Genomic DNA, 20,485 nt, shown 5'->3' with positions numbered 1-20,485 from the left:
CTCATATCTGTTGTCATAAGTTGATGTATCTCATAGACACATACACACATACACCTGTTTATACATATATTTAGTACTAAGCTCCCATTAGTAGTTCTTGCAGCTTTGATTTGCAATAAAGAAAACAGTAAGCATTTGAATACTTACAAGGCCGCTTGTTTCTCTTAACATAATAGTGTAATACACTACATAATTGGCGACGAGGAGAAAAAAAAATAACGGAAAACAGCAACAACGATTGCAATTTCAAGTTTGAGGTTCAATAACCTATAAAAAAAAAGTGAAGTGCATATGTATGTATATATATATATGCAAATGAAAAAACTGTTTTATGGAATTAAATGAAAATAATTATTCAATGCCGCCAAAAATGGATGATGCAAATGTGACTCTAAATAGTGGTCAAATGACGGTGTTCCAAACAACGAATGTGAACGAGTTCAACCCTAATGTGGAATCTTGGGAAGTGTGGAAAGAGCGCCTTGAAATCCATTTCTGTGAAATTGGTTGCACAGAGGACAACATAAAAAAATCGATTTTGTTGAAGTCGATTGGTGCAGTGCCGTATAAAGTGCTACATAGTTTATGCAGCCCTGATTCCCCTGTTCGTAAGACGTATGATGAGCTGTGTGTGATATTGGACACACAATATACTCCACCAACGATAGTTTTTAGTGAGCGGAAGAAGTTTCATGTGGCAGTTAAGAATGATGGCGAGTCTGTTGCTGAGTGGTATGCTCGTGTGAAGACCCTAGCACTTAATTGCAAATTTGGAGCCCATTTAGATGCATTCATCTTAAACCAATTTGTAATGGGTTTGCCAAATTTTATGTTCGAGAGGCTATGTGAGGAAGATGAAACTCTAACGGTGCAAAGTGCGTTGAGAAAAGCTATGATATTGGAAACAAAAAACATGGCGAAAGTAGCAGAAAGGGATCAAAGTTCAGTAAACTTTGTTAACAGATCGAAGCCTTCGAGAAAAAATGGCGGTGGTGGTAACAGCGGCAATAGTTATGGCGGTAACATAAGTGGTGGTGGCAGCAGCGGTGGTAGCGGTAGCAGAGGCAGTGGCAGCAGAGGAAATTTTGGTGGCAGCAGAGACAATAACGGCGACGGTGAAAGAAAATCATCGTGCTCTCATTGTGGTTGGCGTAACCATAGCTCGCAGTCTTGTAAATACAAGAACAGCAAGTGTCATTCCTGTGGAAAAATTGGCCATTTGGCATCTGTTTGCTACAATAAAAAGAGAAGTGTTAATTACGTTTCTAATGACACTAGTGAAGATTATGTTGATAATGATGTTTTCAATTATTCTATTTTTAGTGTGGCTGAGCGAGGTTCTAGTGACGTGTATTCCCTTCCAGTAATAATTGATGGTGTCAAATTGAATGCTGTGTGTGATACAGGTGCGCCATGTACATTGTTGCCTTTGTCGTTTTATGAAAACAACGATGTTAAGAAGGTTCTTCGTCCATGCCATGTACCATATGTGGATTATAGCGGAGACAAATTGAAGCTGGTTGGTGAATATGATGCCTCAATTACTTTTGAAGGTAAAACTAAATCTGTAGTTGTTGTTGTTGTTGAGTCATCGAATCCCCCATTACTTGGACGTTCGTTTTTACGTGCTTTCAACTTTGAATTGCTGCAAGTGAACAATGTAATTTGCCCAAATTTAAATTCCGTGATCGAGCAGTTGAGAATGGAATTTTCTGAGGTTTTTGAGGAAAAATTGGGTGAATATAATATCAATGCTGTTTCACTGAGGGTTGCTGAAAATGCAACACCTGTATTTTGTAAACCAAGGCCTGTCCCTTTGGCTTGGAAAGACAAGATTGAGGCGAAATTACGCGATTTAATTGCGACTGGTGTGTTGGAACCAGTAGATAACTCCGATTGGGGTACACCTTTAGTACCAATTTTGAAACCAAATGGCGATTTTCGCATTTGTGGAGACTATAAAGTCACAATTAATAAGTTTTTGGAGGATTTCAAGTATCCTTTGCCTCGGATTGAAGAAATTTTTGCTTCTTTGGAGGGTGGTGAACTTTTCACTAAACTTGATTTGTCGAATGCCTACAATCAACTTGTTCTTGATGAGGATTCCCAACTGTTGTGTGCGTGGAGTACGCACATTGGAACTTTAAAAGTAAAACGTTTACCTTTTGGTGTTAAGACAGCAGCAGCTATTTTTCAAAAAACTATGGAAAATCTATTCAGAGGAATTCCATATGTTGTAGTATATCAAGATGATATTACAGTCACTGGTAAAAATATGCAGGAACACATAAGTACGTTGCGTTTGGTTCTACAAAAATTACAAAGTTCTGGATTAAAACTGAATTTAAAGAAGTCTGAATTTTTCAAATCCAAAATATCGTATTTGGGTTTTAATATTGATAAAAATGGACTTAGCAAAAATAATGATCGAATTTCGAGCTTAATTTCTGCCCCGATTCCTACAAATGTTTCGGAATTAAGAGCTTTCGTTGGTATGGCGAACTATTATTCCAGATTTATTGAGAATTTTGCGCAAATCATGTCTCATTTTTACCACTTGTTGGGTAAGGGCGTTCCGTTTGTCTGGTCGGATGATTGTCAGCAGGCGTATGATTTGATTAAAAAGTTTGTAACTTCAGATCGGGTTCTGGTCCATTTCAACCCTGAATTACCAATAATATTAACAACGGATGCTTCGAATAGTGCAGTAGCAGGAATTTTGTCTCACCAATTTTCGGATGGTCTCAAGCCCATTGCTTTTGTTTCAAGAGCATTATCAAAAAGTGAGAAAAATTATAGTACGCTTGAAAAAGAGGCGTTGGCGATTGTGTTTTGTGTAACAAAACTCAAACAGTATTTACTTGGAAATACTTTTGTACTAAGAACGGACCATCGTCCGTTACTTGCAATTTTTGGTGCAAATAAAGGTTTGCCTATGATGGCCTCAGCACGTATGCAACGCTGGGCACTGATTTTATCCGGTTTTAATTACACCGTTGAACATGTTAAGGGAGTGCAAAATGAAGCTGATGCTATTTCTAGAATGCCCCAAAGAAATTTTGAGAGCAATAATATTGAATATTCCTATATAAATTTCATAGAAAATGAGGAAAATTTCAACTTGAATTTCAAGACTGTATCTCGTGAAACGAGACGTGACACTGTTTTGTCAAAAGTAGTAGAATGTATTGCAAGTGGAACCCTGCACAATTTAAAAGAAGATTTGTATACGCCATATCGTGAAAAAGATACACAACTTTCTGTCGAAAATGATTGCGTTCTGTGGGGATACAGAATCGTAATTCCAGAGAAACTGAGATCTGCAATCTTAACAGAATTACATCGTTCCCATTTGGGAATTGTAAAAACAAAGGCTTTGGCTAGATCGTATATATGGTGGCCTGGTCTTGATAAAGATATCGAAGGTTTAATCAGGAATTGTATTCATTGTCAAAAATTGCAATCCAGCCCGGAAAAGAGCAGCCTAATTCCATGGGTGCCTGATGGTTCTGTGTGGAGCAGAATACACATTGATTATGCTGGCCTGATTAAAAATTTTCATTTCTTCATTATCATCGATGTTTTTTCAAAATTCGTCGAAGTATTTAAAACCAAAGATTTAACAACTGCTTTTACATGTCTAAACATGTCTTGACTCCTCCGGGACATCCGTCCACAAATGGTCAAGCAGAAAATTTTGTCAAAACTTTTAAAAAGTCTATTTTAGCAAATTTAGACCAAAACAAAGATGCCAATTTGGATCAAATATTATGTCGTTTCCTAATGGATTACAGAAACATGAAACATTGCACAACAACTGAATCTCCAGCTATGCTGTTCTTTGGCAGGAAACTGAAAACCAGATTTAGTCTTCTAAAACCCCCAACAACAAAACAAAACATATTTAAGTCTCAAGACAACAACATAGTTCATCACAACGGTAATCGCAAAGAGTTTTTTTTTGAAGGTGAAACTGTGTTAGTACGCGATTATCGAAATCCAAATAAACCTAGTTGGACTAAGGCAGTAATTCAACGGCAACTAGGTCCACAATCTTACTCCTGTGTTTTGTCTCACAACAACAACGACATCAAACGTCATCTTGATCAAATTCGTGGTCATAATCTAACACAAAAACAACAGCCAATCGAGCAACCAACAACAACTAATAACAACAACACATCATCATCTGAACCTGTTCCTATGCAAATGAATGAGGATGTTTCACTCACTAGAATGGAGCTCAGACCACGAGAGGGAGGTAGAGTTGTAAAGAAATAACTCAATTACAATTTTCTATGTATTTTCAATATAAAATCATTTGTTTATTATCAGCTTTAGGAGGAGCATATAGAGTATTAATTGTTAAGTACCACTCTAATACACAATTATACATTGTACATAAATCTTAACATTCTAACATCTTAACACTCTCTCTCATATCTGTTGTCATAAGTTGATGTATCTCATAGACACATACACACATACACCTGTTTATACATATATTTAGTACTAAGCTCCCATTAGTAGTTCTTACAGCTTTGATTTGCAATAAAGAAAACAGTAAGCATTTGAATACTTACAAGGCCGCTTGTTTCTCTTAACATAATAGTGTAATACACTACAGCATATTGATCACAAGAGAGCACATGATACTCGCCTATGCCTACGACGTCGACATCATAGGTCGGTCACCGGAAGGTGTAACTGCTGCCTTTGAAAGAATCGAATCCTGCACATCTCAATTCGCTCACACTCACGTCTTTCCATTTCCCTTTTCTTTCTGCGGAGTAGACGTTTCTCCTCTCTCCTTTTCTCCCGATACCTCTCCTTCATCTGGCGCGTTGCTACTGACCAATCAATCAGCCTCAATCCATTACTAGACGTTATCTCGTGGGGGCTAAACGTTCCGACAAAAATGTCTTCCTTCCCTATCTTCGCATTAAAATCTCCCAGAACGATATAATATCATGGGCGGGGCAGCGGTCATATTCTCTTTCTAGTCCCTCGTAGAAAATATCATTGGTCTGCTCGTCTTTGTCTTCCGTCGGGGCATGGACACAAATAAGGCTGATGTTGAAGAATTTGGCTTTTATGCGAATTATGGCTAGCCTCTCATCCACCGGAGTTCAACTGGAGACAAGGTCTCCGACTAACCACAAATCCACAGCCAAATTCATGCCTCGTGTTATGGCAGCTATAGTATAGTTCGTCACCGTTTGGTGTTGTAGTGACCCCATTCCCAGTCCATCACACTTCCTGTAAGGCGGTAATATCTGCCTTGTACTTCTCTAATGCATCCGCTACACTACACCTTCTCTATAAAGAGTGCGGACATTCCAGGTGCAGATCCGCAAATCATGGTCCTATTTTCGTTTGCGTGGGTCGTCAACGTTGGGGAGGTCCGTTTTTGCTATTCCTTTGTTTCTCATAGTAGTTCCCATAGTTTTACAGGTCCAGCGCCCCAATTTCATGGGTTTTGTGGAGCCGCTTGCTCCAAGATCCGACGCTCGCCTCCAGCCGCCCCTAACCTGAGAACAGACGTTGATGTTGGCCATGGTTATTTGAAGGCGCCAATAACTCGCCTTGTCATCTCGAGTATTATTGGCACTCAGTATTTAATTAAGAGTCAGTGCCACTTGAGTCCTCACTGAGGCTCTCCTCTCGAAAATCGCTGACTGTCCGTGGCCACATTTGCAGCTACTCCGCATAAAAACGGAGCTTTCTACCATCCGCAACCTGTGGACGCGCCCGGTAGCTTTCAGCTAAGCTTCCCGTGATAACGATGGACACCACACAAGTCGGAGCTCAAAGTTCCAGCCTGTAGTTATCCCGTGTCGGCCTATTAATGATTGTATATTGCACATTCAAAAAATGATTTATGCTTCTTTAATTCCTGTTGTTGCATTGAATATTTGGAAACTTCGATTGCCATGGTTTTCTTTCTTTATCTTTGGGAATATAGCGAATAAAATAAAACTTTTTTTAATTATACCCTATAAAAGACCAATTTCTATTTTACTAATATAATTAAATACTTCTAAATTTAAATTTGTTTTAAATCTCTTTCAAGGAAAGTATTATTTAAACATGGCTCAGTTGACTCACTATTGTTGTTAAATATTTCTTAGTCATCAAGCATTTGTTACTTAATTATTGTTATTAACTGTAAAACACCCTAATGAGTAGCCCATTGTAATTTGACTTTTTTTTGGTGCTTTTTGTTACATGTTCTGAATAAATAAATAAATAAATAAAGTAAATATACTCGAAAGAATCAATCTGCACGAAATGATAAGGTTTGTGTTGCACTTTTGGTCTAGATACATATCTTCATTTACAGGCAGTGGCAGTTGCCCAACAATAAAATATTGAGTGCACTATCTGTCAAAATCAGTGATTAGTGCAACTCTGATATTGTGTATATTACCAGTTCGCGCCATTTTTCGTTATTTGTGTGTGTTATAGCTCTTAACTATAATACACACACACAACCAAATCTCGTTGACAGATAGTGGACTTCGCGAGAAAAAATTGTAGTCAGCAGTTTGCGGTACAGTACCTGGTAATTATTTCATGGCTTTTAATTTTGTAATTACAACATCAAAATTTGCATGGTACAATTAAGAGTTATTGTCATTAGCAAAACAACAAAAAACTACCCCCAACGAAACTACCTTGATTGGCAAATGCCGTAAATTGAAATGTCAAAGTGGTTTTGGAAATAAATAAATATAACACGGTTTGTTGCTAATGTGTGGAATATCAGAGAAATAAAACATCTTTTAAGATTTTAAAATAAAATCACAGCAGTGTTAACAAGCCTTTGACATTTAGATTTAATGCAAAATCAAAACAGAAATAAAAAAAAAATTCTACTCAGCTGTTCGCATGACTTCACCTTATGGATGCATCCTGTAATTTGTGGATTAAAATGGAAGATGCTGACAAAGGGACAAAGTTGTGCTTATTTAACTCATAAATGCTGGTACTTCGTTCTTTTTTGTGGAAATTATTTTTACAATAAATGCTGCATTTGCTTTGTGTTTCATTATTTATTAATTACACGACATCTTATCTTCTTAAAATGTGTTTAATATTTGTATTTTGGCCATTATAAGACTGCTTTGTTGCCTACGTGTATAAAATCGGATCAAATAGAACATATTTTTAAGATTTTAGAAAAAAATCACAGCTGTGTTATCAAGCCTTTGACATTTGGATCAACTGCAAAATCAAAACAAAAATAAAAAAAAATTGTACTCAGCTGTTCGCATGACCTCACCTTATAAGTGCATCCTGGTAGCAACCGTTAGCGATAAAAAGTCAAAACGGCACTAATTAACCTCTATATGTATCCTCCATTTCACCCCCACTAGATGGCACAGAGATCATATGTGAGGAGGATTAGGAGGAGGCCCCCACCCTTTGATGTCATCGGCGGTAAGTTGAACGTCTACCTCAACGAACTTGCCTCTTATTTCGTTGCAAGAGATTTCAAGATATTTGCCACCAAATTTTCAGTTATATTGTTCACTACAAAAACGCGTGAGTAATAATGAGCTGAATGTCATAGTCGATGGAGAATCGATTACGACCATCAAGTGTTCCAAAATACTTGCTGTGACATATGACAGCTCTCACACATTCTCCCCACATGTCACAGGAATTTGCGATAAGTCAAAAGTAGAAACAAGTTCCTCAAGTCACTTGCTGGTCGCACTTGGCGTGCAGACAAAGAAACCTTGTTGACCACGTATAAAGCAGTTGACAGGTCAGGGGCAAGTGTGGTCTCGTCAGCTATGTGACACGCAGTGAATAATTTAAATTCATCTATCAGAAGGCCGCTCTTCGAACTGTGACGGGATTAAGCCAGGTAGGGAACTCATTCGCAGCGCAAATGCCCATTAGAGTATTGTGAAATACGACTGATTTTATTCTTCGCCAGAACGTAAACAAAAGTCAAACAAGAAGACTTGTGTCTAGCATTGAATCAGCGTAATTGGTCTCCATTTCGTGAGCATATGATTACATTTGCAATTAATTGAAGCGAAATATATTCTGAAACAGCGACATGCAGCTACCATTCTCACTCACAGAACTAATTTTTTTCGTCACATTTTTTTTGAGATGCGTTGATGCGTTTTAAGAGACGCTCGGGCGGAAAGTTGAAATCAGTTCTTCTCTCAACGACCAAATTCAAATCAATTAATCGGCTGATTCAACATGTTTTCGATTCATTGGTATCGATTATCCGAGAGAATTCACATAGAATTGATACCACATCATGATGCGTTATCAAGTTCCTGTGAATGCAGAACGGCCATGCGTGCGCGTGTGTGTGTGCTGTGTGTATTCCAACTAGATTGGGCTAGGAATAACATTGCAGAACGGATGCAGAAATAATTTGGTCTGCATCCCCAAATCCACAAAGCACAAGAGATTGACAGTATTAATAAATTCAAAGTAATTGGCAAGTTACACATGAATTATCTTTTTTTTTAGTGGAACAGTAAAATTTTTTTTTCGTGCAAAAAGAAAGTGCAGTGTTGAAAATATGAAAGAAACATCCATCTTGTGGATGAGTAGTGAAATCGTGACGTCACGGCAGTCACCTATTTACAGAAAATTGTTAATATTTTAGGTTTGTTGTAAACAAAATTTAAATTCAAAGTGAATACTGCAAATAGGCCGTATAATTTTTATTTATGCATTCCCCAGACAAAAAAAGTGTTGAAACAAGAAAAGCAAAAAAATATATTCCAAATTGCCAAAGAACAAAAGATTAAAAAGTCAAAGAGCATTTAACTTTTGTCAAAAGAGAGCAAGAGAGAATGTCTTTGGGAGAGTCTTTCAAAATTCGCTCCTGACGTTTCTCATGCAAAAAACGCAAATCCAACAAATAATCCCAACTAGAATTTAATGAAAATACGTCCAAAGAAAGCAGCCCGAAGGTGGTTTTACAAAGAAAAGTTAAAAACGAAAATTCAAGAATAAACCCTCCAGTTACCAAACAACAACGACACAAATCCAAAAGTTTTTAATTAAACACGGTTATCGCCGCATAAATACAAAACAAAATCCAACCATCTAACTCAACATATATAACAAAAAAGAAAACACAAGTAAATCACACATCACGATTCCGCCCACAATAAACTGAAGAGTTGCCACACCTTTTGTGTAACGAAATCAAAAAAAAAAAAACAAAACAAAGTTAAAGTCAAAAAATACTCTTTCTGTGACCAAAAAGCAAATCAACAAATTTTTTTTAAAAATCGTCCATATCCTGCATTTCTCACCCCGCCCCTATTAATTTTTTTCGTGCCCGTCCATTAAACCTACAACAAATAATTGCTTCCACAAAATTTGTTGAAACAACACAAAACTACCGACTTTGTTGAGATTTAAAAGCAGGAGCGCGCTAATCCTGTGCACGTCGCCGTGAGCCTAAGCAAAGAGATATCCACCACCATTACCAACAACACAGCTATCATCACCACGACACATCAAAATTTTCAGTCGTCTACAACATGTCTTTGGATACAGGTGCTGGTGGTGGCGGCACATCGTCCAAGACCAACGATGAACTCCGCATGGAAGTTGAACGTTTAACGCGTGAACTCGACCAAGCGACCAGTGAACGTGCCCAATCGGCTCAATACGGCTTGTCATTGCTGGAAGAGAAGTCATCGTTGGAGCAGCGCTTGGAGGAGTTGGAGACATTGTATGACAATGCCAAACATGAATTGGATATTACACACGAAGTAAGTACACCCGAGGGCAAAACAAACAAACGATGGTATTGCAATGGAGCCCATTGAAAATTGAACTTTCCATGGTCGTCTTTTCAACTATTTGACTATACGTATTTGTTTGGTTTTTGTTATTAAACCCCAATTGCAAAGTTGTCAACGCAATTTTGTTGGAACACTTAATGGGAAAATGGATGTATTTAAAAATACTTTCAATGCACACGATCGTGGATGGACCATGGAGATCCTTTTCAATATTAGATTTACTGTCCTCCACTTCGAATCCAAAATGGTGGAGGCTAATATGTGAATGTTCTGGTATTTTCTACGTTTGACTTTCCCTTTCATCCATTGAGTCAACTTGTGTGTTATATATAAACAAGCGAAACAAGTGTCAAATATTCGTTAATTTTCACTAAAAAGATTTCTTGAACAAAATCCAAGACGAATTTTATCATAAAGAATAAATTTTGACTTTGTATTGGCGTGATAATAGGAAAATCAATTAATGTTATTATTTATGTGTGTCTGTTACAGGCTGGTCATCAAGGCCTAGAATAAGGTGGTCGCATCGGCGAACTGCTACAATAAACCATCTTTTTTGGGAACTTGATATGTCAAAATTTGTAAACAAGGCGCAGAAAATTAAATTTGCCGTGACATTTCAAATGTGGTTCGACCATGGAGAAGTTTATTTATTCTTGAGTGTCAAGCAAGAAAAAACGAAAAAACATATTTACAATAAAAATGCACAAAACTCCCATAGCTCCAAAGGCTTATCCCACAAAATCACCAAGATGGCAGATTTAAATAGTTTTTACTAGGATATGGAAGCGGTAAATCGCTACCAAGAGATTGCCTTTTACCTACCACGACAGACCAGGGTAGTTCTGGCTCAAATCCAACTTCCTAGATGTGTGTCTCGTTTGGAATCAGAAGGACGCCATGAGTTAAGTTCATAATATGTTGATGGGCAAGGTAATTAGCGTACCACAAGCAAAGGGCTCAAATAGAAAGATTGATCAATCACCAGAAGTAGGTGGTTTGTACCCCTTTTTAAGTCTCTTTGCTATCAGGGATTTTCAAGTGATTTGAAAATGAAGGGTTTAAAGTTTATTGGCTACGAAGACGAGTGTCGATTTCATGCCTCAAAGTCTCGACAATGGGTTTGACTTAAACCCCCCGAAAGATAAAGTCGGTGCTATTCACCAATATGAGGTAACTTGGTTTGTTAAGGGGACATTTCCTAGATGGAGTGGATTTGGCGCTCTCGCTACTGATAGGGATCCATTGCAATATCAGGACGTTGACGGACTTACGCAGCATTAGTTCGTATGAGATGGTTGATGATCTATTGTGGTACTACCTAGAAATTGCAGAGGAAGGCGCAGGATTATGGCTAAACAAACACCTTTTTTCCTGTCTAAATTATCTTCAGGCGCATTGTCCCATTCTTAACTACAATACTATAGGGGCTTGAAATGGCAGATTAGCGGGAACCTTTCCAGTTCACTGGGTCCCCATTATTGTCATGCATATCGACTGCTTATTTTTTTCATTCTAATGTCTGGCATTGCACTTCAGTAAATTTTATGTGTTCTTCTGCGATTTTTGAATCTTTTTCGGGAGCTGCACAATGGATCTAAGTTCCCCGAGTGAGCGTGATTATAGCGATTGTGGATACTAGACGTGTGTCATTATATAACCTAAGCTTAAGAACCTAACACAAAAATCATCTTATAACATTTTTATTTTGATGTTTATATTTTTGTAAGGCGAATTCAAACATTAATTGACATATCAAATTCTATCAGCTGGGTTGATGCGGCCACCTGATAAATACGCCTTGCTGGTCATGTATGTACATGATTAATTAATTTGTTTTTTCTCCACAGTGGAGGCGAGCTGAATGACCTTGAGAATAATGTTAGAAACGTTTCAAAAATCAAATCCCCCCGTCTAACAAAATGTTCATGGTCATTCAGCTCGACTCCAATTTGGAGAAAAAACAACTAAAAAATTCAATTAATTTTTAAGCAATTATTTTGACACCACTCAATATCTACACTTCATTTTAGTTGGATGAAGAAGAAAGGTCACGTTGAAGACGATTTTAGCGGCTGAATAACTAAAAATGCACATATTCCGGCTGCCAGGTTACAAAGATGTCATAGAGAATTGTAGAGTCAATGGCCTTGCAATACTAGGGACTACCTTGCTTGGGTATCCCTTGAACGAAATCGCCATGAGCAGATGTGTCTTAATTGGTTGTTGTTATAGCAGTGTTTTGTACACTGAGGCGGCAGCCGTTGCCAACAAAGGACTCCATCGGGTCAATCCGGTGCGTACAACAGGCTGCCATCGGATTGTTTTTAATTGGTCTGTCATATTTGTTAAAGAGCCATAAAAACGTTTATCAAAAAAAAAAAACGCATACAATCCAAAAAATGCATGAAATCTTTATTTGAATCGATAGTACGGTCTATGTAATTAAATGTTTAATGATTATTTTATGCAAATGTTGACCGTGACTGCGCCTCAAATGTTCCATTCGCTTAGTCCAATACTCTTTCCAACATTTCGGCCGGTATCTCACGAATAAATGCTTTCATGTTGTCTTCCAATGCGTCAATTGAAGGGGGTTTGTCTGTATAGACTTGAGCCTTAACATAGCCCCACAAAAAATTGTCTAAAGGCGTTAAATCGCACCATCTAGGTGGCCAATGGACCGTTCCCGAACGTAAAATAAAATGTTCACCGAACTCGCCTTTCAATAAGTCCTTTGTTACGCGTGCTGTGTGGCATGTGACACCGTCTTGTTGAAACCACATGCCATGCAAGTAAAAGTCTTGCATTTTGGGCAAAAAAAATTTGGGATATTATCTCACGATAGTGCTCACCATTCACAGTAACGTTACGATTCGCATCATCTTTGAAGAAGTACCGTCCAATGATACCACCAGGCCATAAACCGCACCAAACTGTGACTTTCTGGATGCATTGGTAGCTCTTGTAATGCTTTTTGCTTATTTTTCACCCCAAAATCGACAATTCTACTTATTTACTTAACCATTGAGCCAAAAAAAAGCTTTGTCGCTCAATGAAAGGAGCGCGCGATGAACTTTCTTAACAGAGCACGGATTTTGATAATAAAATTCAATAACTTGCAAGCGTTGTTCGTTTGTAAGACTATTCATGGTTAAATAATAGACCAAACCGAAGATGTTTGACAGTGAAACAAAACACGAAAGTGCATGAGCTGTTTAAAACAGTGTTTCCAAAAAGTTAATAGCATACAACTGGCCCTTTATATAACGTGCATATAAGACAAGCAGGCATTCAAGAATTCTTATTGTACAAATGCTGATATAGCACGTACCGGGAATTTATTAATATCGATATCCGAAAGGCCATTTAACTCCACGTGATTAAAACTAATATCTAAAATAGGTATAGAATTAAACTTTCAATCGTAGTTTGTGGTTAATTGCTTTCCTTTGAGAGAGAATTTTGCAGCAAACATTCCATTCTGCTAGTTTGACTTATTAGCCGGGTCAGTGAATACATATATGGTCATCTTTAGCATGAGTTGAAATAATCGACGAGTTGCTTTTTACCTATTTTGCTTACGACTAAAGAGCCAAGAGAAGATGTTTATATTTAAATCGCCAGAACACAGTCAGGAATATCCTCCAAAATCTTTGCAATTTAATTAAAAACGAGCAACGAATTTAAAATCAAGTTTTTCGTAATGTTTACGCACCTAAGCTTCACATAGAACATCAAATCAAAGAAAATGAATATCATCAGAAAAATTGTCAGTGTTGGTTATTCCCTCCTAGTTTTGGCAACATTTGTGAGGTAATTACCTTAGTGGAAACTTTTCCACTACGTTAGTGTTGTCGGTCTGCTGCAATAGGCTCGACAATAAAAAAGTAGATCCTTATCGTTGAGCTTAGACTTGTATCGAACAGAACATAAACGAAGGAGAAGGGAAAGAGGAAACCAACACCCACAAAAAAAAAAAACGAATGGAACAAGGCGGCCTTGGGAGGAGTTCTCATAATTGAGTGCTTCGTCCAGTGAGCCACTTGAGACTCCTGCAGTCATTCAGAATGTCGTGAGTATTAAGTGCCAACAGACGCAAAAAGGAGTTACCATAAAACCCCAATCCCATGGCAGCCGGTTGTATGTACCGGTTTCACCCGATGGAGTCCTTCATCGGCAAGGTCTGCCGCCACAGTGCACAACACGCTGCTATAACAACAACAACCCTTTTTGTACTCTTGGCACATTTAGGGCAGGTACACAAACGTTCGTGATCATCTCCAATTGCTCGTCATCGCAGATTGCAAAAGACGCTCTTTCCTGTGCCAATCGCACTGTAAAACACCTGATTTTGCAGGAATTCTATCAGAAGTCCGAGGCCATGCTTCCTCTGATTCTAGATAAGTATTGCTCTGTTTTGCGAAACATTCGGCCACAGGACACTAGCCTCCCTGCCACCCATTGCGCCAGCCCACACCTCATTCGAGCGGTCATCGTAGGAAACGTCCACCCTATCGAGAAACTCGCATATAGAATGGCCCTCTGACTAGCTCGTTGGCTGCCACATTCCCTCTACTTATAAACCATTCTCAATGCTACATAACCCGACGCATTTATATCGTGTACTATACGATCGGGCAGTCGCCTCTGTCTCGACATGGAAACATTACAAATAATTTGTTAAGAAATATATCAAAGCACGTAACGATACATTCAAATGTAGCTTTACCATAGCCTTCAGAGACCTTGACTGTAAAAAGCATTGAAGTTGCCAACATTATATGAACATTTTTGAAAATCATTGGATAGCGCTGTCGCAATTTCGAATGGTTTTTCTGTTGCGCTTCAAAGAGTCTACCAATGTCCCCAATTGTTTGACGGACAATTTTGGCAAGAGTACCTACAAACAACAATACAATACGAGTGAAAAGTATCGACCAGGTTTTTTATTGGTTAACAATTTTTGATGACGTTCATACATGCAATTTTTTATTTTACTTCTCTTCGGATTGGCGAACAGTGCTTTGGGACAAAGACAGAGAAGTGTAAAAAGAATTTTTGAAGTTTTGTCAAATATTCGCCACTAGCATTTGTCTTGGGATTAATTGGATCAACACTTGTACTTGTACATTGCTGTACAATTACGAATGTATTGTAGGTAGTAGGGTCATAATTTCCCATTACTTCTTTGGGAGGTTGGCGTTTTTATTTCATTTGCTTTTTATCTTTTCATTCGCATTCTTCTCTCCCCACAGCCCACAGCCCTCAGCAATGTGCGTGCTTTCTTAACAGGTGCGAGAGCGGTCTCTCGTACGTCTTTTTGTGCAGCCATTCATTTGGACACTGACTCATTTGGCCATTAATGATCACGTGGCGGGAAACTTACTTACTTGCTTAGATATTAGGGCAGCGATCATACCTAAAGCATTGCAGCAATTAAACCTATTGTAAATGCTTCTCCGCTCCACATTTTTCAAACAACAAATGGAGCCGATAGTAGATGGCGAGTGCATGCATCTAGTCCATAGCAATTCCGTTTTTCAGTTTGTGTCTCTTTTGATTTGGTTTAATCACCGGCATAGGTATTTCAAGGTTGTCAAGTCTTCTAGAGCAACAAGTTCGAACTAACAATTCTTCACAGTTCAAGCCGTTCACTATGTGTTGCTTCTTCTTTCAAAATGAAAACATGCAGTAACGTCTTATCTTTGAGATTTTTATTAATTTATATTCGGATGTTGTTTGGTTTTTCAGGGGATAATAAAAAAAATCTGCGACTATCAATCGTTCGTTTGCCGATTGAGAAAAAATGTAGGCTAAAAAGCTCTACCACAAGATTTAGTTAAAGCGTCTGATAAAACAATTAAAAGCTGAAGAAATCCGATTAAGTGTAATAGCTTTTGATATTTAAAACGAACGAACAGTTTTTGTATAATTGTGGTATAATTGTGGTAAAAATGTTAAATTGGCACAGTCGGCTCTTATATTACAGAAACAAATGAAATTAATTAATAAAGTAGAGTAGTAAAGGCAAGCGGCAGCGTTTACTCCAAGGATTTTACGAACTATGGCTTTGAAGGACAGCATTTTATCTACCCTACTAATAGACTTATCATATCATCGGCCTGCTGCTGGGAGAATAAAAGCACTTTGCAAATTGGATTAGTGTAACTACATATTCATGAATTAAAAAAGTTCACAAGAGGATCCTCGTCAAGCTCCTGGGTGAGCAAGCTCGTTCCGGCCAAAGGACCCATCGCCGCAGGAACAAGGTGGCCATTGGTTATTTAAAGGTGCCAATAACTCGCCTTGTCATATCGGATGTCATAGGCACTTAGTATTTATGCAAGAGCCGATGCCGCCCGGCCGCCCGGCCTCTCACTGAGACTCTCTCGGGCGGCTGCTACTGACTGTTGCAGCTACTTCGTATGGAGCATTCCAATATCTGCAACCTGTGGTCGCGCTCGGTAACTCGTCGTGTCAGCAATCTCTCTCCTCTGTGTTCCAGCCTGTGTTGTGCTCACAGCTATCCCGTGCCGGCTCACAGAGAGGTATCCCCTTTATGTTTGTTCAAACGTTGCCTTGATTACGAAGAACAGATTAAAGGCTAACAAATTAGATTGTAAAATGGCAATCACATGAGTCACTTACCAACATGGACGATGGTCGCATAGACCATCCAAATCATCATCTTGTGGATAGATATCCACCGCCCAGAAGCCTTAAGGTAGATCTACATGATCTAGAGCGTGAGGTTCAGCGCTACAAGAGAGAAGCGGCATAGATCAAGCGGCATATCAAGCAGGTCTAGAAAACATTCATGCAGACACGGTAGCAGATGCGGTAAATGGCTACCGGGTGAATGTAGTCCTTGGGCCTTGAACGACCGCCTCCCATTGCACCTGAAGAAATTGACCTACCCCGCAAACCAGAGTAGTTCTGGTTCAATTACGTTGCGGCAGATGCAGCCGCCCCAACTCCTACAGAGCAAGGATTGATGCCAACGTGCAAGATGTATGACCCGATTGTAACCAGGGACCGAACGATACATATTATTCGTTTGAAAAAAATATCATTCGTTTCATGGAAAAAATTATTTTCTGAGTATCTTGTCAGTGTGGCGTGAGTCATGCGTGAGGGTGAGCGTGCGCGATTAAAATTTTTGTCTCGTGAGCGTGCGTGAACGTGAGTAGACATACAAAAAAGTCTTGCATGAGCGTGTGTGAGTAACATTTTTCTCTCGTAAGCGAACGAGAGTGAAAATACACTCACGCCCACATCGCTATTGGCTACATTTTTGAGGTATCCTGTCATGTTAAAACTTCTCGAACAAGCGGTGTCGCTATGCTATGCCGTTCGGACTTGGCATAGAAAAGGAGGCTCCTTGCCGTTGAGCTTAAAATTTAATTGGACTGTGCTCAACCCATGCGGCGAGTGACTAAGTAGCACCACTCCGTAGAAAAATACCAACAGCATTAGTGAACTGCTTCTCTGGCGTTCTTGCTTGGATTCGAACACAGGCGTTCAGAGTCATTGAAGCATACGGTGGCCTATGCGCTAGGATGGCCTTTACGGCTTCTTTTGTGAAGCGGATCTTTCCGTTTTACATGTTTCTGGAAACTTTAGTATACAATTTCAAAGAAGAAGGATAAGAATGTGACCCTTGCACTCTACCATTTTTGATATTAATGAAATACGGGAAGCGAGCTACCCAAACATGATTCGTCTTCTCTTCAGCCTAACCTGATTAAAAAAAAAACAGTGAGCCCATCCATTTGCCAGACAAACGAAAAAATTCTCTCTTTCCCTTGTCTTAACTGGGACATTGAGCTCCTTGAATTGTCTTTTCTATACATAGGTATAACTTTTGATTTTGGTTTTAGTTTGTTTTTTAGTTTTTCGAAAAAAATCCTTCTCTATTGGACACTTTTCCGCTAGTCTTGTATGGAGGTGGGTTTGGTACTTTTTTAACTTTTCGCGGAAACTCGTCGTCCTTAATTTCTTATTATGGTGTATGTGTGATAATGGTCTCTGACTGGTGGATAAGTGTGTTATGTTGACTTGGTGTTACTGACAAATTCGCTAATTAGTCATTGGGAACCTGGAGGGCAAAGGTATAATGTAGTCAGCCAGTCAGGCATAAATGGTTTATTGTAGGAGTCTAAATTACTTTTTAACAGGAAACCATTCGAACGTATCTTTGTGCTGTGGAAAATTTATTGTGTTTTGTTTACTTTAGTTCGCAGCTAATTAAAGTTTCATTACCAACTTAGTCAATTGTAACTGGGTGTGAATGCTTTTTTTGAGATGTTTGATTTGAAGCAAACTGTGCCAAAGGCTGATCATACAATTCAGGACTATTAACAGCAGACATACCTACATTTCTTATTTACATACTTAGACCAAAACAACAAATCTTACAGGAGAGCAAAGAAGCGCGTAAAATAGCATACAAAATTTTTTGTGTATCAATTTAGTCAGATGTGGAGAGCTTATAAGATAAAGTATTTTTTAAAGTCCATTTACGCAAGATTTCAAAATTCCAGTACTAAAGGTTTGCACTCTATTCGGCTTTTCACATGAACAACTGTCAAACTCCATATAAAAAAAACGTATAAGCTAAAAACATGCGAAATAAATAAAAAACAAATTCTATGTAATTACAAGCTGAGCCGGGGACGCTCCGCTGCGCCTTCTTTAACTCTCTTATATCTTTTTATCGAATTCGTGCCATTGTAGACTATGAAGCTGAATGCGTTCGAGTTCTGGCGAGAACATCTAATGTTTATCCCCTCTTAATGTTGGCCACATTTGCGAGGTATAATGCCATGCACGGCCATTTAAAAAATTTTCCCCAAAGAGGAGTCGCACTGCGGGACGCCGTTCGGACTTGGCTATAACAAAAGGTTATTGAGTTTAAATTTGAACCGGAAAGTACTCATTGATGTGTGAGAAATTGCCCCTTCTCGGTTCCTGGTGGTAATGTTCTTCTTCAGGGTAATGTTCTCAATGGTGGAGGGATGGCACATTTCGACTCAAATATGGATATCAAATTTGTGCTGCACTTCCAAATCCCTTTCATTTGAGCCCCATATTACCAATGCCGGTAAATATGAACCGTTTGGAGGGTGTTTTGGGGCTGGGGCGGCCACCGGAACTTTGTACTGAAAATAGATATCAAATTCATCAAATTCCGCCTCCACCCGATATCTAAAACTTACATAATCTATGAACATTTTAAGAAAATCGGTTCAAATATCATATAGTCATATACTTCGATCTGATTTTGTAAGCCCTATTCAAAATCTACTGCCGAATACCTTTAATTTGAGCCCCATATTGAAATTAACCTCCAATATGTCTGTTTGGGGAAGTTTCGGGGTAGGCGCGGCCCGATGGGTACTTAGACTCAAATTTTAATACCATATTCGTTATATACTCTCCAATGTCTTTCATTTTACACCTATATTGCCCCGATCGTTCCACTTTTGATTTTGGGTTGTGTTTTTGGCATATTGGGGAGGGTCCGTCCCCCTTCCGATACCGAAAAATTATATAGCCTATGTTTCCTTTCAGACCAACCTCTACAATATGCGAAAGTTTCGAGAAAATGGGTTGTGACGTTTTTTAGTCTATACGGAACAAACAAATCGAGCCCCATATATCAGTGATTGGCTAATATGGCCATTTTGGACGTTTTTGTGGGGGTGGGGTGACCCTCTATACATCGACATGAATTTGTATGCAAGATTCGTTATCTAATCCCGCATAATTTTCATGGGATACCCATATTGCCCTTATCGGTCCACTTTAGATTTTGGGTTGTGTTTTTAGGGTAACGGTGGAGGGTCCGCCCGCTTCCGTTATCAATAAATTATTAAGCCTATTCCTACTTCCTGACCATATTCGTAATCTACTCCCGAAAACCTTTCATTTGAGTCCCATATTATCATGATCGACAAATAAACCTATTTTAAGGGGTTTTGGGGCTAGGGCGGCCCCTCAGGTACTTGGACCCAAATTTTATTATGAAATTCGTACTCTACTCTTGAATACTTTCCATTTGAATCCCATATTGTCCCGATCGCTCCACTTTTATTTTTAGGTAGTAGTAGTGTAATAGGGGGAGGGTGCGCCCCCTCCCAATTTAAAAAAATTGTATAGCCTATGTTTCCTTCCAGATCAACCTACACATTCTGTGAAAATTTCAAGGTAATCGGTTCAGGGTCTCTATATTCGTCTATATAGACGGTTTCTAGTATTTATTTTTGATGAGTTATGAGCTCTCTTGACGTTGATGAATCTGTTCATACATCGAAATTCTTCCCTTTTTGCTCGAATTGCAGTTTAAACAAACTCTTGAGTGACGCGAAAAATTTGTTTTTTTTTTAATTATAAAATTAATTGATTCAATTATATTTTTAATTGAATATGTTATTTTTCAATCACAAACGTGATTTGTAATTTACATTAAAAAATTATTTGATTCAATAATAATGGGTTTAGGTAAATTCAACTGAAGACTATTTTTCCCTTATAATATAAAGTGAAGGAGATTTCAAAGACCCATGCGTCCTACATTTCGCCATATACGTGTCGGATTAACCTTTCTCGGCCAAGGGCTTAGTGCACAATACACTGCTGCGACAACAACAACAAATGTGTAGGGCACCCTTACCCGATAT

General features: G+C 38.6%; 2 protein-coding genes and 1 long non-coding RNA gene across 4 annotated transcripts in view; all 3 read left to right on the top strand.

The window, feature by feature from the left end:
• Positions 1-358: 358 nt before the first annotated feature.
• LOC131996069 (uncharacterized protein K02A2.6-like) lies at positions 359-3,655 on the top strand. Its single transcript, XM_059365517.1, has one exon. The coding sequence runs from the start codon at positions 359-361 to the stop codon at positions 3,653-3,655; it is 3,297 nt and encodes a 1,098-aa protein (XP_059221500.1).
• A 4,695-nt stretch (positions 3,656-8,350) lies between these two features.
• LOC106085012 (protein bicaudal D) overlaps positions 8,351-20,485 on the top strand; it is a 112,077-nt gene continuing 99,942 nt past the window's right edge. The window contains exons 1-2 of one of the 2 annotated variants that reach the window (XM_013249010.2): positions 8,351-8,644; positions 8,722-9,767. In XM_013249010.2, the coding sequence (XP_013104464.1) occupies positions 9,534-9,767 (234 nt within the window). In that variant the 5' untranslated portion in view covers positions 8,351-8,644; positions 8,722-9,533. Of the gene's footprint in view, positions 9,768-20,485 lie in introns of both variants that reach the window. The other variant, XM_013249009.2, reaches the window with a different exon arrangement.
• On the top strand, positions 10,842-12,340 carry LOC131995537 (uncharacterized). Its single transcript, XR_009397491.1, has 3 exons — positions 10,842-10,973; positions 11,194-11,612; positions 11,834-12,340. It is a non-coding gene; the product is annotated as an uncharacterized LOC131995537 (long non-coding RNA).

This window comes from Stomoxys calcitrans, chromosome 3, assembly GCF_963082655.1.
Source record: "Stomoxys calcitrans chromosome 3, idStoCalc2.1, whole genome shotgun sequence".
Lineage (NCBI taxonomy): Eukaryota > Metazoa > Arthropoda > Insecta > Diptera > Muscidae > Stomoxys > Stomoxys calcitrans.
This window is presented reverse-complemented; position numbering and strand designations above follow the sequence as displayed.

Coding starts and splice junctions, on each gene's coding strand:
- LOC131996069 (XM_059365517.1), top strand. CDS start 359: ATGCCGCCAAAAATGGATGATGCAAATGTGACTCTAAATAGTGGTCAA.